This window comes from Perna viridis, chromosome 1 (assembly GCF_037379345.1).
Source record: "Perna viridis isolate PV_CMFRI_1.1 ecotype Kerala chromosome 1, ASM3737934v1, whole genome shotgun sequence".
Classification (NCBI taxonomy): Eukaryota; Metazoa; Mollusca; class Bivalvia; order Mytilida; family Mytilidae; genus Perna; species Perna viridis.
The window spans coordinates 14,719,903-14,746,729 of record NC_142445.1 but is presented as its reverse complement, the minus strand read 5'-3'; the positions used below and the strand labels follow the sequence as shown (position 1 = coordinate 14,746,729).

At 32.6% G+C, this 26,827-nt stretch overlaps 1 protein-coding gene and 1 long non-coding RNA gene across 5 annotated transcripts in view; one reads left to right on the top strand and one right to left on the bottom strand.

Moving 5' to 3' along the window:
• Positions 1–3,187: 3,187 nt before the first annotated feature.
• Positions 3,188–7,712, bottom strand: LOC148627396 (uncharacterized). The gene is made up of 4 exons (XR_015920646.1): positions 7,630–7,712; positions 6,772–6,818; positions 5,679–5,767; positions 3,188–4,874 (listed from the first exon to the last, which is right to left on the bottom strand). It is a non-coding gene; the product is annotated as an uncharacterized LOC148627396 (long non-coding RNA).
• The window catches only part of LOC148627395 (TPR and ankyrin repeat-containing protein 1-like), a 55,438-nt gene continuing 35,013 nt past the window's right edge, over positions 6,403–26,827 (top strand). The window contains exons 1-13 of one of the 4 annotated variants that reach the window (XM_088572288.1): positions 6,403–6,451; positions 8,960–9,025; positions 9,465–9,703; positions 10,003–10,165; positions 11,742–12,089; positions 13,461–13,694; positions 15,615–15,865; positions 16,164–16,326; positions 16,476–16,631; positions 16,913–17,110; positions 20,426–20,680; positions 25,432–25,746; positions 26,020–26,135. In XM_088572288.1, coding sequence (XP_088428414.1) covers positions 8,995–9,025; positions 9,465–9,703; positions 10,003–10,165; positions 11,742–12,089; positions 13,461–13,694; positions 15,615–15,865; positions 16,164–16,326; positions 16,476–16,631; positions 16,913–17,110; positions 20,426–20,680; positions 25,432–25,746; positions 26,020–26,135 — 2,469 coding nt within the window. In that variant the 5' untranslated portion in view covers positions 6,403–6,451; positions 8,960–8,994. Of the gene's footprint in view, positions 6,452–7,009; positions 7,044–7,390; positions 7,427–8,959; positions 9,026–9,464; positions 9,704–10,002; positions 10,166–11,741; positions 12,090–13,460; positions 13,695–15,614; positions 15,866–16,163; positions 16,327–16,475; positions 16,632–16,912; positions 17,111–20,425; positions 20,681–21,068; positions 21,316–22,107; positions 22,280–25,431; positions 25,747–26,019; positions 26,136–26,827 lie in introns of those variants that run through there. The other 3 variants (XM_088572297.1, XM_088572304.1, XM_088572314.1) reach the window with 3 other exon arrangements.

Sequence of the window (26,827 nt, the reverse complement as noted above, 5' to 3'; positions counted from 1 at the left end):
TGCAGTAAGTTTTACACTAAATGTTTATTATCAGAGGTAGACGTAGAAAATAATAGCAGTGATAAGACCTATACTGCTACCACACTCTCCAAAGAAGAGATTGTGGAAAACCATAAATCTGTGCTAACCTCTTTTGGTCTCTCTACCAAGGACGATGATTGTGATTTACCATCTATATACTGGATTCCTAAACTCCATAAGAATCCATACAAACAACGTTTCATAGCTGGATCTGCAAAATGTACCACCAAACCTCTTTCAAAACTTTTAACTTCTATACTCACAACTGACAAAGAGGGTTTTCAGTCCTACCACAACACTTGTTACTCCCGTAGTGGTATTAATTCAACGTGGATCCTGAAAAATTCGAAAGATCTTTTGGAAACAATTAGTTCAAGACTATTATCTGAATATAATAGCAGTAAAACCTATGATTTTTCAACACTGTATACTTCTATTCCCCGTACTCAGTTAAAATCCCAACTTAAAAACATTATACATCGTTGTTTTTCCAAAAAAGATGGTTAGCCTAGATACAAATATATAGTTCTTGGTAGAGATTCCTCATACTTTGTAAGAAATAATTCAAAATTATCTTCCAAATATACAGAGGAAGATGTTTACAAAATGCTGGAATTTTTAATCGACAACATATTTGTCCAGTGTGGTGGACGTGTTTTTCAACAAACGGTCGGCATTCCAATGGGAACAAATTGTGCTCCTTTACTTGCTGACCAATTCCTTCACTCTTATGAGGCTGATTTTATAGCTGATCTAATCAGAAAGAAAGAATATCGTTTGGTTAGATCCTTCAATCTCAGTTTCCGCTATATATGGATGACGTATTATCTTTAAACAATCCTAATTTCGTGGATTCGTTACATCGCATCTACCCAAATGAATTTGAGGTAAAGGATACTACAGACACTGTTAAGTCAGTCTCTTATCTTGACCTACACTTAGAAATCGATGGTAAAGGAAAACTATTGACCAAACTTTACGACAAACGTGATGACTTTTCATTCAAAATTGCCAACTTTCCTTTCATCTGTGGCAACATCCCTTCAGCACCTGCGTATGGAGTGTTCATATCACAAGTCATACGTTATGCCAGAGCTTGCCGAAACTACTCACACTTTTTGTATGGCACTAGAACTCTAACAAATAGGCTTCTGGAACAGGGTTATGTTGCTACAAGATTGAAGTCATCACTACAAAAGTTTTATGGTCGTCAACATGAACTCGTGGATCGTTATGGTGTATCCATCTGCACCATGAAAACTGATTTATTCAACGGGTCATAGTTTTCCTTTCCTCGTTTGTCTACCCCAGACTTGACTTTTTATGAGCAACTCGGCGGGTGTTTCTAGAAAAGCAGAGGACGCTTACCCTACCGGTGCACCCGGTCCATGCTCCCAGTTTTTAGTGGAGTCCGAGTTGCTCATTTGCTTTTGTTACTTTGTATGTATGAGTTACTGTATGTTCTTCGTTGTGTATGTCTGTTTTCCACGTCGGGTCTTTGTCCCTAGATTACATTCTTTTGATTACCGCTATAACCTTGGTTCCCTTGATTATTCTTTCCAACAAATTATTGATAAATGCCACATGTTTTATGGTGATATTTTGTAGCCTTAATCTAGTTTTGTCGATTTCGGATGTTTGTCCACCATTTCCAAGTTGTCAGCTGCGTATTCAGCCTGATACTTGGTTTGAAATGAATGGTTACGCCCTAATGTCAATAGTGTTTGACAATGTTGGTCATTAATGTGTCACTGTGTCGTTTTTTTGCTTTTTTGTTTATTTTGAAGAAGTGTCATCGTTCTGTTACTGTGGAGTTTATTACTTTTGTTGTCCGAACTTTCCGAGCTTACTTGAACGTATGTTTACACTTATTTAAGACCTTTTGGTGATATCTGTAAGAATTTACTATTTTCGTAAAGGTTATACGATGTTGCATTTGTTGCGTTTCACCATATCTGTTCCCTTTTCTACTATATTCATCTTGGAACATTCTGCGTTGCTTAAAATATTTAACAAATACTTTATGCTATTTTCTGTTGTTTTGGTTGCGCTGCTCATGAGATTTCTAAGCTGTTTGTTTAAAATCACATGAATTTCTGCGTAGGATTTTAGTCTTAAAAGAATAGGCCTGCAGCAGCGCTAAGCTTGTCGTAAAAGGCGACTAAATAGTGCTCAGAACCCTAGCCGGGGGCTAGGGCGCTCTGCCCACAAAGCAACTGGGATGTGTGCCCCAGGTGGTGGAATGGGGTACCCCTGGCGTGTTACATGCTGGGGTTGTCAGGCTATAATACGGAAAACCTGACCGCAAACCATAGTGGTGCACCGTGTTGGGAAAGATGCCACGTTCCTCGAAAGTTAAAGAACCCTACTGTGGGATTCTCCCGGAGTAGGAACCGTAGGGCTCCGCCGCACGAGGCTAAATTGCCCGACCCTACCCACCTTTCCCTATTTCCAGCGGCAATCAACATTTGTCGACCCCATTGTCCTTGTGTCCCATCCCTTTTTCATTTCATCATCATTTCATGTTCATTTTATCATCAATTTCATGTTCATCGTCTGAATATAGCTGAAATATTGCTGCTCGGACGTTAAACCCCAACAAACAAACAAACAAACCATCTTCTCTTCCAATTGTAGTTCATAACAAAATAATTCTTTTCTTAAACTGACATTGGGAGCTATACCAAATTTTATGTATCTTTCTGATTGTTAGGGGTAAACATAATTTTTGTAATTCTAGACAAGATTTCTCTGTTAACATAACTTAAATGAACTAATGCTGATATCATTGCTAATATACGACAGTATTGATATTAAGTGTGTTTAAACCAATATTCCTGAATGTCACTTGCATTTAAACTCTTATATGATGTCTTGAAAATATATTTACATAAATTGATGAGCAATTACTTGTGTTTTATTGAGTACCAAATCCCCATACATATTTTTTTCTTAAGGCGATTTTATGTTTTTGCTGATTTTAGCATATTTTACTATCAAACTTTCAGCGGCCTATTGTTGTTGCCATTGTTTGTTTATTTTAAAAGTGATGTGAAATAATCAAGTTTTCAGCAGAGAAATTTGAAAAATTGAATGTTTATAATTCGCCAACTGTGTATCCTATGAACAAATGAACATATTACTAAAGGGTTCTCTGGGAAGACATTGTAAAATTTTATTAAGTTCAACACCTTTACTAAAAGTATTAATGTTATTTGATAAATCCATAATGATTTATAAGAAAGGCAACACTGACTCAAGAAGAGAATTTTTCAACATTCAAAAAATTGCTGGTTCATAACGATATTGAACTGACAGCGGTTATGGTGTCTTCAGGTTCTGTAAATGAACAAATAAATGCCCAAAGTATCATTTACAAGTATCTATTTTCAACCTTATTTTGGTAATTCCTGTACATAACTAAACATAATAACCTTTTAGTCTGCAAGCATTCTCAGTGTTTTGGTTTAATTCCCTTTATCTTTAGCATAATAGACTTTTTTTTCTACAGGTTCATGTTGCTAAATTTGGGTAAGTAATTCTGTTTGGCTTTTTACTCTATACCGTATTTTTCTTCTGCAGTTTGAAAACTTGTCAATCTCATTTGTATGTGAATAAAGATTTGACTAGTGACTACATTTTCTTGTTATCACTGTTTCAAATCAAAAAGATATATTGTTACCTATTTCCTAAAGGTTGTTTTTTTTAAATTCTTCGTACTAAAATGGCATACGACTCAAAAATGAACTATAATTTCTTACATGACATTTTGGGATTGTAAACTAATTTCAGTAATAAAAACGCAGGTGTCATGAACGTTTTGAGACATGTTTGCAATAGTATTCTTAAACGCTTGTTTTCTCCGCTTCCTGGAACAAACCTCTTTTCACTATTTCCAGTCTATCTGGTATGTCATTTATAACAAACAAATAATTTTGTAGGAAACTTGTAGGTCACTTAGTGTAAATCAAATAATGGAACATAGCCTTGGTAACATTTAAAAAAAAAACGTTTTGTCATAATCTAAACTACTTGATATGATTTGAAATTACCGTAAAACTTGGCATGGGTCATGCAATACTTTCAGACAATGTCCTTTGTTAACTGCTGTGTAATTTTACGTTGTCAATAAATATGTGCTTAATTAAGCTTACAAAAAACCCTTTTTTTATTAATGTTTCATGCCTTAGTGAAAATAAATTTACTATTGAACAATAGTGAAAGAAACTAGAAATTAGGGTTAAAAGGACACCTTTACAAGTTCATCATTAAGTTGGCTCATAAGAGTGAAGGAAATACAAATCCCTGTAGTTTTTGTCAGTTTGAATGTCGATTGTCCATTGAAACATGTCCTTCCCATTTTCGTTTTTTTTATGAATCGTTTTGTTTACAATATTTAAGAATAATTTGAAAGTGACTTTGGGTTATCACAGTTAGTAGAATACTCATTATTTGTTTACGAATGGGTAAATATTCTTTCATCAGCGATGGAAATGAATGTTAAATATAAAACACATCGATCACATATATTATAAATTTCGATATGCTGTACACTTGTTTCAAAGATTAACCTCTCACCAGCAGCATTAGAATGAAATAAATACGAAGATTTGTATCCAAAAATCATTGTATATAAGAAGCACTAAAAGTCAACTGATTAATAAGTCATCAATTGTCTTGTAAATGAACATGCTACATTAATACTACATTTAAGATGTCTTTAGTTGGCAATACATTCAAAAGATAAATAACACATAATGAGATAAAATATCAATTTTAGTTTTAGTTGCAGTAGTTTTATGGTAGCGTGATTGTCTCGAGGACATGATGTCATGGGTTGGAATCCCGGTCAACTGAAAAAAGACCTTAAAATCAAGCATGCGACATATTAGAAATAAAGTGATTATTGGTTGATTTTGAGTCTGCGTCTGGAGTTTATGTCTAAGTGGTGTGGCATGTATATTCAAAGTGCGACTATAATTCAATAGCAATAACAATAACTAAAATGATGTGTATGTATATATTGTGACCTAAGGAGTTGGGAGTTAGGATCATAGATGGAAAAAAGATTTCTCTGGTATCCGCACAATATTGCGATTAAAAAGATACGTATCTCCTTGATATTATACTGCAATAATCTATATTAAAAAAAGATATTTTGTGATATTAGTTAAAATAATATAATGTAGGTCCTTGGTATTGGAAGTGGACCGTCTTCACAGAAAGGCAAAAAAAATCTGTCCACGTGTTTTTAAGATGCCTAAACGGAGGGAATGAACAGTCAATTTCTATAATTCTAGATAAGGACACGTTATTTCTGACTGTCCATGTTGGTTCTCTAGATCACTCTTACATAGGTAAAGAGAGCTTGATAATTACCAACAGATAAAAATATTTCAGTTCATGACGCGCTAGTTTGCTGTGATGCAGTTTTGTTATTGTGATATAAAGAATAAATGTTATAGATACATAAATGTATCCAGAGAGTTTCACTTTCTGAACGATTGTTAAAACAAATTACAAATGTTGGTGTGTTTTTGTCTATTTCGAGTTCATTTCTTACATTTTTTATTTGAAATATGTATATTTGTTTGTGTTTAAAAACGGACAGACAAATAAAAAGTGGAATTAATCACCAATACAGCATATGTTACTACAGTATAAAACGACCTTTGCTGTCTTTATTTCTTAATCCTACTGTTTCAATAGTAATCAAACTGTGTAATTTTGATTTGCTATCATCAATCTACAAAACGTATAAGTTTTTTTAGTGTCCACAATTGGACCGATATTTATATATATATATATATCAAACCTCTAAGTATTTCAATTATGGGTATAAGGTCTTATGCAGTAATAACTTATGAAGTTCTTGGATCACGTTCGCTCTTGTTCGAATCTTGTTGTGTTATACAATTAATCGAATACAAATTAGTTTGAATATTTTGTTCATACCTGTTCCAATTGTTTACTGTTCGACCTTTGTAATTGTATCGAATCTCGCCATGCAAAGGCAAAGCATTTAATCAAAGTTCATTCTTAGTAGTCAAATGCAAAACTATTAATTGGGAACAACGGCCACAATGCACTAAAGCATTTAGATAGATAACTTTATTGCATGTTACACCCATAAGGGTCACGGCAATATATGTAGTACATACAAAGATATAGGGAACAACCCAATTAACAAAATATACATTATAACATTAATCACTTTACAGTTTTTACAATCGATATTCAGGCTCATCAATGTTGGGGATTACTAATTAAAGAAAATATGTTCTTCAGACAATGATATGATTTAACATTGACTTTTTTTATGTAAAATAATAACATAGTCGCCCGACCTTTTGTCAATGATACACATATCTATTAATAAGTATTTTATGGAAGCCCATTTTCGGAAAACCACGATTGTTCAAAATGAAAAGTAAGTTTACGAATTACAAAGTTCATTTTTTTTGTTTATATAATATACATATATAAGTAGATAAAAAGTGATTTATCGATTATTCAATTTGACAGAAAAAGGTTACCACCAAAGTATTTGACAGCTGTAGTCCAACCACAACTACTATGTAAGTCAATTATATAAAATCTTATTTCTTCCATTATATCTTTCATTTCATTGGTTTTGACATTTGTATTTCGATAAAACTGTAATAGCGCAGAATTTACATTCCCAATTTATCTATTTATTCATAACTATATGCTTTCCCTTTTAAACGTTCTTCACCAAATCCTACTTACCAGACATTTTCTCTTTCCTAAACGCCATTGACAGAACATGTTTTACCCTGAAATGCGATTTCTTTGTTTCTTATTTAATTTACTTGCACAAATTGCACATCAGAACGCCTTTTATGTCAAAACATTTATTGATTGATAGTAATTGAACTAAAAAAAGACAAAAACTAACAAAAAGCAACTTACACTTATATTTCGTATTGCGATTTTTTAAGGTTTTTGTCTATTCTTATAGATGTTAAGCCATTAAAACAGCCTATCTTAGAAGAAAAACAGTTCAGTACTTCCTTAATTATTAGTATCTGGACATTTACATGGTCATGGGACAAGACTTACAAACACAGTGTTATCTTTATTTGGACAAATTGATAATCGATTCGTGATGTCTATAAGTGATCCATGATATCTTACCTGATGAACATGATATATTTGGCCCAAGTGCTTTGCTATTTATTAACATTATTTTCATATTAAAAATAATCTATTGCTCACCGAATCGGTAATTATGTCATATGATATTTATATTCTTTTGATAAATATAAAAAGTCTCTAAATATAATAACAGGAAGTAAAAAATCTACACTAAATGAATATGACATAAACAGGAAAATAAATCTACTGTTGCAACTTGGTAAAATATTTTGTTATCCTCAACAAGGTATTGAAACTTTCAAAACTATTTGAAATTTGACTACTACAAAAACCAAACGCAGAATATCATATGTTTGTCACGAATTAAGAACTGTACCATTTCTACAATAGATATTAAAAAACGTGTTTGAACATTATAACTCCTTCAGTCTTTTCCCCTCAGAGACCTTCATTCATTATGAAACTTACATTGAAATCGACTGTACATACCGAAATGTGTAATCCGTAACCGTGCCCGTACCAACTTTTCCCCGTACCCAAATACTCTTTTGCCGATTTCTTCATTATTACGTGATATTTACAGCTGATAATGTGTACTTATAAAATGATATGATGGCTAGGAAAGAGTTAATAATTTTTAAATCATTTTAGAAAAATTGATTTTTATTCTATTTTCAGTTTCAAAATTCCCATACCCAAAACCAAAGTACCAAAATTCCCATACCCAAAATCAAAGTCCAGTATTTTTGTTATGTGTACAATACTATTATATATTTCAAATTAAAACAACATAATATTATTAAAATATTCAAGGGCAATAAATTAAGATTGCAACATATTCTATTTATGAGACTTTCTTTTTCATTGATAAGATCGTTTCCATTTTTTTTTTGTTGGTATGGGGATTTGTGCTACTGTACGGTATGGAATTTAAACTCCGATATTTCTTTTTTAAATCAATATCATTTTTTTTCAAAACTAATTCAAAGTCCTAAAGTGAAGATTTAACCTCTGATTGTTTTCAGAAAAAAAAACGTAAAATTCGGACTGGAAAGTGAGATACAGTCAATTAATATTTTGTACGGTAACTTCCGGTTACGCATTTCGAGACTTTTGAGAACATAAAATCGACTGAATTTGAAAATATCACAAAGTGTTTCAACTAATTTTACTTTCAATTGATTTAAAACATCACTCAGAACTTTAGGTCTAAGTTTCAGTATAATATTCCTAGTAATAATAGAAAAATCAGCGATATAGTGATTTGGGTACGGGGAATTTGGTACGGGTACGGGTTACACATTACGGGGTGTAACGAAATCGACAACGTGACATGGTTGTCAATTTTAATATTCGAAGAAAATAGGGAATGCTTTTTATCCTATTTCTTTTTTTTTAAATTGTTGCTCTTGATAAACGATGTTCCAAATGAGTGAAATATATAAAGCAAAATATCGCTGGCTCCATTTTAAATCGTAACGAAGGCAACCATGTTTAATTGCAAAAGCTACAACATGTATTTTTGGTGCATAACGTCTCGGCCATGGTCACCGCAGAAACTATGAAAGGTGAATAACTAATCATAGTACACGAAATGACATGCTTATGCTAATTGGAATGGAACTATTGACCTTCAATATCAGAATGAATTCATACCTCATCTTGTTTTGTGAAATAATCGTTAACAAGTCAACAAGAACGCAATAGAAACAATGTTAAAATAGAGATTTGTGAGTTTATCATGCGTCTCGGAATAGTGGTTGCAGTAGTAGCATATTTACATTGAAATTTTGCACTTAGTAATTACCTTTTGTTTCAGACCGCTGTGATATATTTTGAAGAAATACTTAAAAAATGAATTGGTTTGCACCAGTTCAAGCTATCTGTAAGTTAATATTTACTGAAGCTACATATACGGATTTCTTATAAATGAGTTATTCTGGAAGACATCGATAACCTTAGATACATATAGAACTGTTGAAATTATAATATTATATTTCCCTTCTATGTATTTGCTGTTTAAGCACAAAAACAAAATACCCCAAAAAATGTTAAAAACGTAAGTCATTTTGTATTCATTTAAATTTCAGCCTTTGTTTTGTCAAAACAACTTACTTCTTAGAATATACCGTAAAATATCTAAGTAGGAAAATAAAACAGTTTCAATTCCCCTAAACACTTTCATGTTTTATAATTGCCTGATATAAATTTGCACCTGCATTTTTTCACACAAAATAAACGAAAAATTGCAAACATGGGTTTTTAAATATAATATTACACATACTATATTCGCTGACAATAATTCTACGTAGCTGTTTTAATAGATGCTTTTGACAACATAGAGAGAAAAGCACAAGAGGAAATTAAAAATCATAACTATGAATCGGCAGTCGTCCAATATACAGAGTGCATCCAGAACACCCAGTTTTTTCATTTTATTCCACCGGAAAAAAGGTCAATAATTTATTTCCAAAGATCAGAGGCCTATTTCAAACTTCGGAAATATATTAAATGTGCAAATGATGCGAGGAGTTCAACCGTTCTTTGTAACAACTTTACAGAGGTAAATATAACAATTTAAATATAACGCTTTGCATTAAATACCACGATTGCAATTTCATATTCAATATTTGATCTTTCAATCGAAACATGAATGTGAAAAATGTTTTATCACCTGTTCTTTTAATATCATTCTGAAAATGTTCTTAAAGAGTACGACCAAACATTTACTTTTCACTGTTTTATTGTACAATAAAAGCTTCTAGACAGTCAATTTATCTATTCATATACTTATATATTTCATATTATGAGAATACGAGACTTTATCTTGACCACTCACAATTTTATATATCAAAATTTAAGGCACATTTCATGGAAGGATTAGCCAATAAAGAGATGAGTGATTTTCTTACCGCAGCTACTTGTTTTATATCAGCAGTGAATACTGGATTGTCGAATATGTTTGGGGCAGATGTTATGGCACCGTACTACGTTGAATTAATAAGAACACTCTGTATCTTAGATGGTGTGTTAAATGCTACATTTCACTTGAATTTTTAAACCTTTAAAATGCGTTCATGCATAGCTAATTGTAGACGATGAGGAAGTGTATATGGTACAAGAAAAGCATAACACAGTGAAAGAGTAATAAAGAGAACCAAGATTTTAGCGGAAATCAAAAGAATGCAATCTTGGGACAAAAATAGACACACACAACAAAGAAAATAAAAAAAAAACCAACAAAATAATACGTACAAAGCAACACAAGTAAATGAGCAATTCGGACTCCACTAAAACCTGGGAGTATGGACCAGGTGCACCGATGGGGTAATCGTCCTCTGCTTTTCTAGAAACACCCGCCGAGTTGCTCATAAAAAGTCAAGTCGGGTGTACACGAGAAGAAAGGAAAACTATTACACGTTGAACAAATCGGTTCTCATGGTGCAGATGGATAAACCGTAACGATCAACGAGTTCATGATGACGACCATAAAAATTCCAATCTCGTAGCAACACTACTCTGTTCCAGAAAAAAGCCTAATTGTATGAAGTCTAGCGCGATACAAAAAGTCTGCGTAGTTACGGCAACCTCTGGCATAACCTATGAGTTGTGATATGAAATCTCTATACGCAGGAGCTGAAGGGATGTTGCCACAGATGAAAGGAAAGTTGACAATACGGAATGAAAAGTTATCGCGTTTGTAGTATAGTTTGGTAATTAGTTTTATAGTGAGAAATGTTAATTTAATAATAACCTAAGATTCAATCATTTTAAAAGGAATTTACATAACTAATCACTTAATCCAACTTGATGATATAAATTTACTAGTACAGCACATAACAATACTCCTAAATCAAGTAAGTATTAAGTATTTATGTTGGTACGATTTCGTCAGCATAGTGCCTAGTTCAACAAGTCAACAGTGAAACAAATCGATACCCAATACGTATGAGTGACTTATGAATAGAAGATATTTAAACTTGCTTACTATAACATTTATTTAATAAAAATAGCAAAAAAAATACAATTCCTTATCAGATATTTTTAAACCCCCGCAACCACTAAAAATAAACTATTATTCGCCTGAACTTTATGTAAACAGTTCGATCATCTTTTTGGTCTTACTGTTTTGTCTGCGAGTTAAAGTAAAATAGGAACAGGACATTCATAATACATGAAAAAAAAAAAGATCCGACCAACATTACAGTAAAAAAAAACAAAAACAAATTAACTTGCAGAATGAAAATAAGAAATTAAGAATAGAACAGCAACCCGTACTCCACAAAAACCTGGAAGGACACCCAGGTGAGCCGAGTTGTTCATATGATGTCAAATCCGAGTACAAACAATTTGAATACTTTTTTTCGAACTATTAGTTATGATATTACTAACAAATGCAATATCAAAATGTAAGTTCAGCAATTTGTCTTGGAAGTCTTCAGTAAGGGTTGAACAAATGCTTTAATAAGAAATCAACATCAGTTTGGTTTGCTTACAAGCCGTTTTCATTAATGTATATACTGACGCAAACTGTACTAGTACTACGATTGCCGTAACTAAAATGAGCAACATTGTTACATTTCTTTCCTTTTTTTCATCAGAAATTCCAGACGAACTAGAAGAACTTATTACAGTACCTCAAAACAAAGACGTCATGAGTCAAATACTACACAAGCTTTCCCAGGATAATCAGTGGGGGTGTGTGGCGTATTTATATGGAACGGGAGACATTCTTGGTGCAGACTCTAAGATTGCTGGTAGCTTTAGTAATTTTTGCTGTCCGGATATCCCCGTCGCAAAGTTATTTAAAGAGACTAGCGGCCAAAAGCATAGGTGGAAATTTAAACTAGCTATTAAGTTATTCAAGAATGGTGCCTCATTTCAGGATTTTGAGAAAACATTAGACTTGCCAATACTCCACTTCGGGATAGCAGAGTCAAAGAAAACTGGTAAAGTTTGTGTAACAATGCATTATTTATAAGAAATTGGAATCCAGGGAAACATAGATAAGTTAGATAAGTTAGATAAGTTTTAAACGTTCCATGGCAACAGAAATTTCACATCCTTTCGAAATAGCACATGGACTTTAGAGTATTTTTTTTAAATAAACAAGATGTGCTTATCAGGTGCTTTTGGATTTTGAACTAGCTGAGAGGAAAAGCGAGTACTCTTTCGAGGTAGATAAAGCTTGTCTGTCTTTTGTCCTATTGGTTAGAGTGTTTGTATTCTGTGTCGATCTGAATAGTTAAATCCGAATTGAACAGATTTTTATAGTTCGTGTTATTGTTGTCTTTTCCCACAACTGTCTCAGGTTAGGATAAGGTTTAGTGCTCACAAAACATGTTAAAACCCACTTTATGTACCTGTCTCAAGCCAGGAACCTTTAGTACAGTGATTGTTGTTTTTATGCCCTTTGTTATTTGTTTTACTTTTTTTCTGTAGAGTAGGTCAATTTTGGTTTTTATAACAATAATATGAGTCCGAGTTGCTCATTTGCTTTTGTTACTTTGTATGTATGATTTTAGTAACTTTATGCGCTTTGTTGTGTATGCCAGTTTTCTATGTCTTTGTCCCTGATTAGATTCTTTTGATTACCGATTACCGCTAGAACCTTGGTTCCCTTGATTACTCTTTCAAATTATTTATTTTGGGGGCTTTTACAGCTTGCTCTATGGTGTGGGTTTTGCCAATCATAATATACCGTGTGGTGACCTGTAGAATTTTAATTGATCGTTACTTAACTTTTGATGGATGACTGTCTCATACTTGCATAAACAAGACTTTATGGATTATTCCATGTGTATGCATGCGTGCGTTATTCTTTTAAATCATATTGCATTAATTAATGGTACTATAGCCTCAACATTTTATGTATTTTTGCCTGTACAAGCACGTCATTTTTGTTGTTGTTTAGAAATCTGTTTTACTATATAATATGTTTTCGTTTATTGATATATTTTACCAATGTATTTACCCTGTCATATAACGACTTGTAAAACGACGAATAAGGACATATATACCTAGCTGGAAACTAACCAGAAGAACATGCATCAAATTAATTTTATACATCGAAAATAAACCAAAGCATCGATACGTCGCAATACACAGAAGTTTACTGTAACATATTAATATTCTTAGTGTACCAATATTCGCCATATTCACGGTGGAAATTAAGTACGAAAAAGTACAGTAAAATTGATTTTAACGCTTATTCGCGAAACTTCAGAATCTGCGAAAATAAGCAACCAGGAAAATTAATCGTTATGTATCTATATCATATTTATGTAAAATGCAATTTAATCTCTTTATTTGAATTGTAGAAGATGTTAGTTTTCTGAAATTTATTTTGTCTTTGGAATCCACTGATCAGTTTAAAAAGGATGCTGTTAACGAGGCAGGTGATACGGCTTTACAGGACGTCTTGAAGGATGTTAATTTCCGAGAGACAACAACTGGTGAAGCTGTAATTAGAATTTTAAAAAACCATGGATGTTGCCCCACGATACGTGATTTATCAGACATCAAACCGAAAGCACTAAATGGCGAAAATACTGGTATGTATCCAAGAATGGAACGGACAAAAGCTAAAACAAAAATCAATGTATTATCATACATTTGTTGAATGGTCATGAGGGGAAAAGTAAATCAATTACCTTGAGGTACCAACTATTGCATGAGACAACGCTGTAGGTAATAGCTAGTATCGAAGGATTATAAATTTACTACTAGTATTTTCCGAAGGAACAGTAGACCAGTATACTATTAACACTGATCCAAATCGATGCCTTCGTAGCAAGAAATGAATAGCGCGACCATGATTGTTCACTTGATTGTCATCTGATCACGCATTATTGGGGATTAACGTTGTTCACAGATAAGCCCCAAGAACATCTAAACTTCGATAAGCCAATGAAAATGGGAGGTAGAAAAATAACCGCGAAATTTGAGAACGTCACTTTTGCTCTGGTCAATTGTAAAAACCGTTGACCAGGTAAACAAAACCATCAAGGCCTTAAGTTATTAGTTATAATGTTACACTTTATTTATTTTATAAAATAGACAATGAAGTATGATAAATATGATATACAGACGATACACAAACAACCGAACACTGATAGTATAACTCGAGTAAGAATGATCTAAAAATATTATATTCAACACCAACACCATGTGTGTAATTTTTTATATCTCCTTTTTCTTCGTTTAGTCTAAAAGAAATATTTCTTTAAAGAAGGAATTCACGCTGTTTGGTTCCCTTTTCTTTTCTATTTCAAAATTCAAATATAAAAAAGAAATAACGAACAATTGCTGAAATAAATAATACAACGATGTCACCTTAAGTTAAAAAAAAACATTGAATGTTTAAATAACTTTGAAAGATGATTCTCCTGGTTCAACTTCCATTATCTTTCGACCATTTTAAGTGTCATTAAGTTGAAAATAGCAGTGCGTAATTCAAGGGGAACTACAACACTCATTTTGGCATTCACATGTACTACTTTTGTATTCGGCGTTTGAAAAAAGGAAAGGAAAGAGGGTAAAAAAACTAGCTTCAGCATCCTCTATTCAACTTTAATCCAGTCTTGATGCGACTTGAACGAAAAATTTTGTTGTTTGAAAACACAATGTTTTGACAATAAAATTATTGTTTATGCAACATTCGAGGAGAATAATACTATAGAAAAAAGAACCCCATCTGTAAACGCAATATTCTGAAGATAAACCATCCATCCGATTGATTCAGTTGCATTTAATTTATTGCTGCAAAGGTGACACCCCCCTACTGATACAAAAAAAAATGAAAGTTGCAAGTACTCCCTGAATGTTATTTTAGTAGTATACCTAGGCATGTAGGTGTCGTGTCTGAAAAGCACAATTTTTGTTGATTTGAATGACGGGTACCGAATATAAAATCGTTCCTTAATCATAAATGAAAGAACCGCACAATCAGGCCTCTTTTTAGATTTATCTGTTATTTTTGGTGTCAGGGTTCCATGCCAATAAAGTCTTGACAACATTTCCGGCTAAATTATGTTTAGGTCAAAAAGGTACTCTTAAAAAGGAATATTTGAAGTTCTAAATTAGTTTTTTTAGCATATGACACTACTAAATCGTTAGCTCCAACTACAAATGTAAGAGTTGTGTTAATCAGAATGAAACGGTGTTTATCGTTTTATGTTTAATTGTTGTAAAAAGAAAAAGGTCACTAGACATTTAAGTCTATAAATTGTCTGTATGAAGATCAATAACTAACTAATATTTCGACAAATAAAGACATTGGAAAAAGATCCAACCCTTCCTCGTTTCCATAGGTGTAACCGTTATACAAACTTAACAGTGTGTAATTAAATGATTGCAATTTGACCAGATTTCAGTATTATATTATAAAAAAAACTTGCCTTTGAGGCAACATCTGCGTTAAGTGCAAGTTAACGAATGTTTGCAGTAAGTTCTTTGTGTGTTTTGTTTTGTAGATTTGAATATAAGGAACCAAATAGAAAAGCTCCAGAAAGAAGGACGAACCGCTTTTCAACGGGATGATTTGTCGTCAGCACTTGACATTTATACAAATGGAATAAATCTTTGTTCTAAAGATCAAAGCTTCAGTACAAAATATGCAGTTTTTCTGTCTAACAGATCTAATATTCATGGAAGAGGGGGAAATCATGAACAAGCTCTAAAAGATGCTGAAATGGCTGTAGAGGCAAATCCTTATTATAGTAAGGTAATGCAGCTGTACTGAATTACCTACTTAAATTACTAAAAATTTAAACGATTAAAAACCTCAAACCGCACCTATAAGTATTGCCTATACTATTTTAACTATCACTTCCCAACAAGACAAGTATTATCTATTTGACAAATCACCTAATTTCCGTTGTTGATCAAATTTAATCACTTATATGTATATCATTTAGATGATGCTTGAATGTTAAGAATATATTGTTCTTATACAAATATTTACCTCTGTATTTATATTAAAGTGTAATTGATATACTAGTATACGTTTCCTTCTCCATTAGGCATACTTCCGGAAAGGAAAAGAATTACTCTTCATGAATAAAAATCAGGATGCATTCACAACTTTTTTGGAAGGGTTTTTGAAAAGTGAGAGCGATACAGACACTCGAAAGCAAAAGCTTGAACTATTAGTTGCTGCTGTCGATGCTTTCGAAAAAATTGACGGTAACGTATAGTTTTTTTTACCTTCCTGGTGTCCACTTACAACCCTTCCTAAATATTGTTTTTACTGCATTTTCAATATTTAACGAACACAAAAATTTCTTAACTTGGATTTTTTAACATTTACTAACTGTTTTTAATCGTAACTGCAGATACAGAAAAAAACAACACTTATGATGAGCTTTTTCGAGAAGATTTCAAGGAATATTGGGCGGATGTGTTGGAAAGATTATCAAATGATGGAAAATGGATGTCAATTCGACATCTAGTCATGGGACTTGAAGTAGAAGACTCAAATGTCCATCAAGGTATCATATTTTAATGGATACTATATTCGAGTAACAACTTGCACAACAAATAATTCGCATATGTTTAGTATTTTTTTTATTTTTGCTGTAAATCATAAAGTATCCTTCCATAATAACGTTCAACATAAAGGATAACACCCATCAGAATGAATTTAATCTTTAAAACAATAGCTGATGAAAAGCTGATGGATAAAATCTTAATTAAAATATAACAACACTGATGTCTAATCAAACAGTCTTAAGATAGTCGCATATTATCTTGTAATTCATTACCTCTGTAGGAACTGGAGTAGCATGGTCTGCAAAACCAAAACAAATGAGTTTTAAGACGGTCTTCCAGTTTATCAAAGAACATAACAATGACGTCACAAAGTGGCTGACACCGACCTTAACTGTTCTTGTCAGCGAAACAAATGACAACTTAAAAGAAAACAACGATTCTTGTATTCATTTTGCGGTTAGATATGCAATTTTGACAGGTAATTATTTCAAGTACTGTACAAGTGCTAGCAGCGTTTTAATGAAATATCATTCTTTATAGTTTTTTAGAGATAGATTTTTCCTACAAGCACCATATAATACATACCTGGAATATTTACTTTACGAGTCTACTTTATTTTCCGTATTGTTAAATTTTCATTTTTCAATGGTAAAATTCTGTTCTTGCGTTATCAGTTCTCAACGTGCACATTTTTTAGAACTTGCCGACGTTTTGCTTTAGAATAGGGTAATGCTTTCTTGAGATTCTGGTCATCATTTCAATAATTCTTATGTCACAACGACGATAAACTTGTCAAACTACAGATTGTGGTAAAAACGTTGAAGTTTTCATTGTCATTAATTCCATGGAAATGGTAGGAGTTACTTAAGTATTTTTTTAAGCTGAAGATTTTCCCAACCGGTATGCCTTTTTTTCTGGTTGCATTTCTTTGTCCTTGTTCATTGAATTTCTATTTTTCTGATTTTACACGAATAGGTGTTGCTCTATATCTTTATTTCTAATGCTACATAGTCCTATACGTGAATCTAGACATATTTTTTTTTCCATTTTACATTTGACTCTCGACCGATATTGACAAGATAACACGTGTTTTTACTTATATATGAATAGTTATGTCAATAGGTCAAGATAATTTGTTTACCTGCGAGAATCTTGAAGTAATATTAGCAATATATATATATACTGTCACGAGACAAATGTAATTGTCAGGCATACCTAGCATTGTAACTGGGGACTGACCTATGAAACGTATTATTTCTCCGAAGAATAGTTCCTTCGAACCTATAATGGAACAGTAATAGGGCAATCTTTAACAAATATGTTTGCCTGTAAATTATGTAAATGAAGGATAATTTTCCTCTCATTTACAGTATAAAATGTTTTGCGAGCCTTGTACTTATCGATGTTTTTAGGCAAACTTTCAAAAGATATGTCATCACTTCACTTTATGGTCGTCATCAAGAACGCTTGGATCGTCAGGGTATAGCCAGAACCATTTTTTAAAAATATGTTATAGTTTTCCTTTTTTTTCTCTTTCGACTACCCGGACGTGACATTTTATGAGCTAATCGGCGGATGTGTTTAGGAAAGCAAAGGAAACATAGCCAACTGGTATACTTGGTCCATGCTTCCATTTCTTTTTTATTTCTTTTTTATTTTTTTATATTTTATTTATTCATTTTTTTTAGTGGAGTCCAGGTTGCTCATTTACTTCAGTCTCATTGTGCGTATTATTTTGGTTATTTCTTTTTTTCTTTTTTGTATGTGTTTGTTTATTTTCCCTGTCTAGTCTTTGTCCTTAATATATATTCTATTTTTATTTTCACTCGAATCTTGATTCCCTTAAGGCCATAAAGGCCGGATAATAAAACTCCCAATTTGACCTTCCGGTTTACCAAGTAACAACATAAATATTTAGACTGAGAACCATGAATAGGTACTGCACAAATCAAACATATATAGTTACAATGTCAGGATGCGGCTTGCCCCAGAACGACATTTTACACAGGTACAACTAAGTTTACGTCTCTACATCAACATAAATCAAACTTAAAGTGAAAATGAAACAAGACATACAGACTTGGGAATGAAGTCGCAAAACTGTGGCGGGTTAAAATAATTTGGCGTGATCACAACCTCCCCCTTTTAAAACTGGCCACTGTGAAAAAAATATTACACAATTAAACACACCTACAATTCTGTTCAAAAAGGTCTGAGGTCCCTTGTTAAAACAGAATAAAGGAACTAATTATACGTTACACAAATGCACAAATAAACTACCAACTAGCAGATACTAGCTCCAGATCAGTTTAAACCTACAAAAAGTCGTTTCATCGTTTGTAATATCAAACCAAATTCTCCCCTTGTGGACTTGAGAATAATAATACATTATATGTCATACATTAAGGACACAACCTATGCCATGCCGAAAACTACTTAGTTATTTTATGTTCTTTGTTGTGTTTGTATGTTTCCCATGTATAGTCTTCGTCCCTGGATTACATTATTTGTATTACCGATATAACCTTGGTTCCCTTGATTATTCTTTTAAATAAAATGTGTAACTTCCTATGTTAAGACCATTTGAGCGAATCAATGTTTATACCAAAAATGCTTTCTTCTCAGGACTCTTTTTGCCACAGCAAAAATGGAAAGTAAACATTAGGAAATAAAAAAAAATCACCCATTTTGTCGTAAATTTAAGTTTACCATTATTGAAATGAATAATACGATAAAGAAAAAGCGGGCATTCTTTACCATCAATATTTTAGTCAGAGAAAGTTCTGCAAGGTGTATACCTTAATTATAGATATTGAAGTTGTCGTTATTAAGAGCCAAAATATCGCCATAATATCTGAAAGTGTTAATAATTTTTCTACCAAATGTTGCTTGAAAGGGTTGTTATAAAATCCATAAACTGTGGATATCCGTAACATTACATAAAAAGTATCCCAAAGTGAACGAAAATTTTGTCTAACAGCAGTGCTGTAACCATGTAAAAAGACGTCCAATTAACGCAATTTGTTTTCGTTACTAAAAATTCGAACAAATATATTTACATCCCGATTTATCAAAAGACCATATGATGAGATAAGTGAACAGATTCTTAAGATCACTTATGGGCATTTAATACCAAACACTTTAAATACTAAAAATACTTGATTCCACTATTTTCTGTAAGCTTTGTTAAAGAAATTTACTGTCAGATCTTATATCTTTGCAGATAGTCCTGTTACATCTATTACTGTCAAATATGGCCTTTTTGTCTTCAAATCCATATTTCCCAGACCTTCCGGGGCTTATTCTGGACCCACTTGGATCATGAGTTAACCCCAGACTATTGTTTTTGTTTTCTTATTATTATAAATTTGTTTTGCGTAATCCACTGAAAGAATCGAATTCAAGTTGCTATTATAGTTTACGTATGAATTATTCCGGTTACTTAAAACAGACAGTTTTAAGACTCAACACCTTTTCAACGTAACCGCTTGAGGGTATTGTGAGGATTCTGCTATGTGATTGTGTCCTGTTCTACTATAATACAAGTTTACGTTTTATTCGACTTTACTGATAATTTCATAGAATAAATACTTGAACAATGTTTAATTATTTGTATCCAATTATCATAAAACCCAATCAATGTCCAAACGATGGACTCAATCATTTCATATAACTTTCAGGTAGGAGGCATTTGTGTCGCACCTTATCTTAAGTAACTTGGTAATTTTTATTACTTGTTTTGTGTGTTTTGTTTATTAAGATATGAAATTATTCTTTTATTTCATACGTGAAGAAGACACAGAACTGTTGTTTACAATGTCTACTGGTGTTAAAACTTGGCTCAATAAAGATGGCGATTCTCCATACCATATAGTAGTAAAAAGCAAATTGAAATCTGACGGTCAACAACTAGAGAAAATTATTCGTGCTCTCATATCAAAAAATATTCCTGTGAAAATTACAGATAAGGTTAATAAGTTACCATCAGATTACATAGACAGCAGGCAACATCCTATAGTATATGAAATGCTTCAAGAATATGAACAAAGTAAGTAATATTTAAGGAAAGATTTGACGACAAATACAATTGAACACTCTTGCTAACATCAGGCAATTTGACAAAATATATGGTGAAATCCTGAAGCGATTGTCTTTGTGGCACACATAACATTTCATTTTTAATCTTTAAGGTCTTTTGAAGCGAAATGATTGTGGCTTTTTATGATACGTACCTTCTTTGTTTTTAATAATTTGAAAATAATGATTCTGTTCCAAAAATATACATAAGCTGTCATAAATTGAATCACAGAAATGTTCGATCATTCCTTATAAGGGCATATATGGGTTTACCCAGCTAATGGTTCTGTTAGCCTGTTTTACGAATGTATTTATCAGTGTTACGTTTCCTATATTTCACAGAGGAAAGAGAACTCAATATGATATTTCCGTTCGATCGATAATGTCGAGAAGGCTGACATTCTACGTTCAAACGGAAATTATAATCAAGCTATTAATGTATATCAATCGGTATCACGTTGGTTGCGCACGCAGGCAGATATTGATACAGTAAAACTCGCAATGGTTCACAGATATATATCGTATTGTTACTTAAAACTGGGAAATCTTGAAGAGGCCCGACACAATTCAATGGAAAGCATTAAATTTAATAAATATTGTTGGAAGGTAAGTGCGATTGCTTACACCACTGTTTTTGGGACAAAGTCGAAAAATTAAAGAAAAATGGATACCTTCGATATAGATACAAATTTGTAGTTTGATCGAAAAAATATAATTATCCTGATAAAGGTTAATATAGATTGCATATCAAAATATGTAGAACATTAAAACAATTAAGGAAGAAATTTTATATTTGTCTTCATATGATGTTACTAATTTGTCATCAGAAAATTTCGCACCTCCTTTATTTTGCATTTCCACCTGAATGAATTTTGGGGTTTCCTTACGCAAAACATGATATCCGCTGATCAAAAGGGCACATCTCCTAGTTTACATCTCCTCTAAACCGCAAGAGGTAATTCGTTGAAACTTGCCCACTATCATTATCAGATAAGATCATATTTTTAAGAGGGGGTTTTGAATTTCATTCTGAAAAAAATTTGGGGTTTCCTTATTTGGAGCGTTGACTTTGCAATTGTGGATCAAAAGAAAAGGAACCAAGGTTATAGCGGTAATCAAAAGAATGTAATTCAGGGACAAAGACCAGACATGGAAAACAGACGTACACAACAAAGAACATAAAGTAACTAAAATCATACATACAAAGTAACAAAAGTAAATGAGCAACTCGGGCTCCACTAAAAACTGGGAGCATCAGATAAAATTTAATGAAATTAGAAATAAGTCGAAAACATGAAAGCTGAAAAAAGTTGTCCACAAGGTACATTTTGTAGATATGAAAATATATAATGCCATTATCAGTGATATGAAAAGCATTGTAGGCTGTAACTTTTTTAGGCCCGTCTCATGGTAAGCGATGTCTTCATGGCGGAAGGTAACATTGATAAAGCATTTATTGCAACAAATGACGCATATAAAATAAATAGCGGAAGTGGTGGAAGTTTAATGGAAAGAGGAAACATTCTTCAAAAAGTTTATTTACGGTTTGTGGAATTGGATAGATACAAATGTAAGTTCCTTGTGTCACTTGTCAATAAACTGCTTTCGTTCTTATCTATATTTAGCCCGATGGTTTTACTTTTTCTTTTTTGGGGGGGTGGGGTGGGGCTTACAATACGAAGCGTTGGGGTACGGTAGTTGTCCATTGTCCTCGATAATGCGTAGACGCATCAGTCTAAAACGGGTTCAGCCGAATGCGTCTATTACTTGCAAGATTAATTTGTACGATATGAGTGTAGATCTGAAGGTTCATCTCCTTGTCGGTTCAATTACATGTGTAATTTGGATAGAAGTTAAATCATTACTATCTTTAACATTTAATAACACTAAAAGACTTTGTGAACAGGTTTCATTTGAAATCGTATTGCAGATTTCTACCATATTTTGTTGACTAACAAGTTTTAAGTGCTTGATACAGTGCCATTTCGTAGAAGTGTTGCAGAATTACTCTTGTTATTTTAACAATTCTGGTCAGAATATTTTTTCTTTTAAAAAGTTGTCTATTCAAGTTATTCAACAAAATAAATATGACAAATAGTCTGTCATTCATCAAAGCATGATGTTTAATGTGGGAATCATATGGGTAAAATGTATAATTAAATAATTAATGAGAAATTACAAGGTAAAAAATATATCGGCGGAATGACCGTAACGAAGAATGTGGGATGACCATAACAGGACAAGCCATTTACGAACGGGATGACCGTGACCGGTTTATTTGATATGAAATACGAAATATTGACCAAATTTTTTTAAGAGTAATCGAGGGAAAAAGATTCTAGTGTAAAATATATTGATATGGGTAAAATAGTTACTGAATTGATCATATAAATTAGGTGGTATCCACAAATAAAAATAGACTGGGAAAACAGAAGAAACTAAATCATTCTTATATTTGTTGAAGTTGATATTTGAGAGTTTTGTGCGTTTAAATTAATTACATAAAAAACATTCTTCCTTTTCTCTCTTTTGATCCCTGCATGTTAATCTCAGTATCTAATTAAGAGCAGTATTAAAGGTGCATATTATAATATTAATTAATAGTTATTTATGTTATGTAATAGGGAAGTCATGTAACAATAATATATGAAAAATGAATTAAACCGAAGCAAATATATCTACATGCAAATTTCATCTTGGGACGACCGGAACGGCCGTTACGGTTATCCGCTTTATCCTAATGCTTTGTTGTCTAGAAGAAGAATTGCAGCAGAACTTTGCTTCCTATTTCAGTAACACTTCGGGCGGCGTATGGGTACTATTACTATGAAGAATGCCATATAATATTAACATGCTCTTTTATGTAACTGCTTACAGTTTTAATATTTATTTTAAATACAGACGTTTAAACGTTATTGGAAACACACAAAAAATGTATGTCACCAACAGAAGGCTAAACAGAAGGAATATTACATATATTATATTACTCCAAATGCTCACTGGAACATGATATTTACGATTAAGTAATTTAAAACGTGAATAATATAAGGAACTGCATGAATGAATATGCAAGTTGTGATATGCAACCTGTGTATGGAGTGTTCATATCACAACTCATACGTTATGCCAGAGCTTGTCGGGACTACGCAGACTTTTTGCATCGCACTAGAATTCTAACTAGTAGGCCTCTGAAACAGGGTTATGTTACTACAAGATTGAAGTCATCACTACAGAAGTTTTATGGTCGTCATCATGAACTCGTGGGTCATTATGATGTATCCATCTGCGCCATGAAAACTGATTTGTTGAACGTGTCATAGTTTTTCTATCCTTTTTCGTCTACCCCGGACTTGACTTTTTATGAGCAACTCGGTGGGTGTTTCTAGAAAAACAGAGGACGCTTACCCTATATGTGCACCTGGTCTATGCTCCAAGTTTTTAATGGAGTCCGAGTTGCTTTTTGTTTTTTGTTTTTGTATGTATGATATAAGTTACTTCATGCTCTTTGTTGTGTATGTCTATTTTCCATGTCTGGTCTTTGTCTCTTGATTACATTCTTTTGATTAGCGCTGTAATCTTGGTTCCCTTGATTATTCTTCAAATCTTAGGCCATCCTGCCTAACCGTTATTTTGGCTCGGAGAAAATAAAACGACAGAATTTGACCGTACTGGGATGCAATTAAATGCTTCAATAAAACATAATTACAAAAAAGTAATATGTTCCACATAGATTAGACTTTGGTATTGACTTTTAACCTCGAATTTTAGAAATTTTAGAAGTAAAAGCAATCATATTGTTTTAAGGTGCGTTTTGTTTTTGTTTGTTTGTTTGTTTGTTTGTTTGTTTTTTTTAATGATCTAATTGCGAATTTGTGAACTCAGTGACAAATTCCATTGTGTTTTCTAAATGAAACATAATACCAAAGTACTTTCATTTTAACTTGTTCATATTCAATTGTCTTCTAAAAGTTGAGTTTTATGAATTGATCCACAATGAGGAAGGTTTAACAAATAAAGATTTGTAAGTCATTTCATTAATGTTCAAACTAATTACTTTGGCCAGAGAATCGTGTCACCTTGCTGTATTTAATCAACATGCACGAATCACGTGACACCTGAAAAGGATTAAAAAAAAATAATGAACAAAAACGTTGTTAAAACAGCTTTTGAATCCTTTTATATGATAAGTGTTTATAAGAATGCAATTAGTTCAAACCAATCAAATAAATAAGTTTTTTTTCAATCAGATAAAAACATTTGATGTTTGTATGATGAAGCAAGTTTTACTTTTTTTTTTCTTTTTTTTTGTTTTCTGTTTTTTTTTTTGTTTTTTTTTTTGTTTTTTGTTTTTTTTTTGTTTGTTTGTTTGTTTGTTTTGCATTTGTATATGTTGGAATGTTCAACTCTTAAAAATTTGTTTGAAAGACTGTCAAATTTGAGACAACCTCGACTATTTTTTTCAGTGTTACTACATCATGGTAAAAGTGGTCCAATATGGGGGAAACATTTAAGATCATATTTACAATTTAAAAATGACTGTAAATAATTCAACAGTAAGTTGCATTCATCAAAATCAGAAATCTGTTATATGAAAAAAAATTGGGATTGTATGCAATTATGAGTCAGTTGTTTGCAGCCATTTTATCTCATGTTCATAGTTGAAAAAAAATATGAAAACCAATCATTACACTTATTTCACAGCTAAGTTTAATATTTCTTTAGGGAGTGAAGACATCCGTAAGCACGTGTTTATTACGCAAGAAATGTGGATGAGGGTCATTTACAATTTTTACATCGAAAAAAAGACAAAGATGGTTGAATATCTGTATTTCTCTAGATATGTAGATGATAAATCAATACCTGATATGAGAGATATTGACATACAACCTCTTTGTAAAATTGAACTAATGGATAAATGTCCAAATCTGTTGGATTTCATTACAAAACTTATTGCGTTTGGAAGTGACTATAAGAGATTGTCAACTGTGGTTGGAGATACATATATACATGCAACTGTGAGATTGGCAATACCAACATGTAAGTATGTAAACTATTCAAAATTATTTGTCTGCCTAATTGTTTAAATTTTTGTATTGAACTAAACTACATGTATGTCAATTGTTGGTCAAGACTGCCTTGAAAAACAGGAACGAACAGACACTTCAGATACAATTACCATTGCACAATGTAACTCGGGTTCTATTCTCGTGCGTAAGAAATGAAACAAAACGAAAATTCGGTGTAAACTCTCTCTCTCTCTCCTTCGTGACTTTCTCAATACTTCCACATGTATATACATAAATATTCTAGGGCCTCATATATTGGACGTAGTGCTACAGAAAGCAAAACATGAAGATAAGGAAGATTTGAATTTGAGGGACAAATCCGGAAATACAGCGCTACATGTTGTTTGTAAAGACAAATGGGTATGTTATTATCATCATTGTCAGCATGTATTATGTATTTTGTGCATTTTTGTTTTGGAATTTATCCCGAATGCCATAGTGTATATAGTAAATTCGTTTAAGTATCGGCTTAAAATATAGCGGAATACTTACTTTGCATTATTTTCTATTGGTCGAGCAATTAGCATTTTGTTTTTAATTTCTGTAATAACTTTTGTTATATTTCGAAAATCTTGAGATCATAAGGAGTAAATCACATAATTGTTTTCTGTTTAGTTGAAATAACCTTTAAGGCACATGGTGTACAATTAAAAATAACTCGCTACGTGTCTGCACAACTCACACAAAAGCAACTCATTCGAAACTAATACAAGGTTAATGAGTTATACAATGTTTCAGAATGTGACGACTCTATTACTGCTCCATCGGATACAGGGAACATAATGTTAACTTATAGAGGGGTCTGAAAAATTCCCAACGATGTTAGAACTGTCAAATTTGTGAAGCTAGTTTTTGATCGTTCCCTCCGTGGGACTCGTACCGCTGTGACATCTATGGCATATCCGCCTACACTAAGTCCAGCGCCCTAGACCACTCGGCCAGCTATTTACAAAACACAGTATCGTAATGTCAAATAACGGTGAATTCCTTTAGTATCGTTCACGTCGCTTGCCGACTGTAACGTTACGGTAACGTTTTCCTCCAACAAGTCT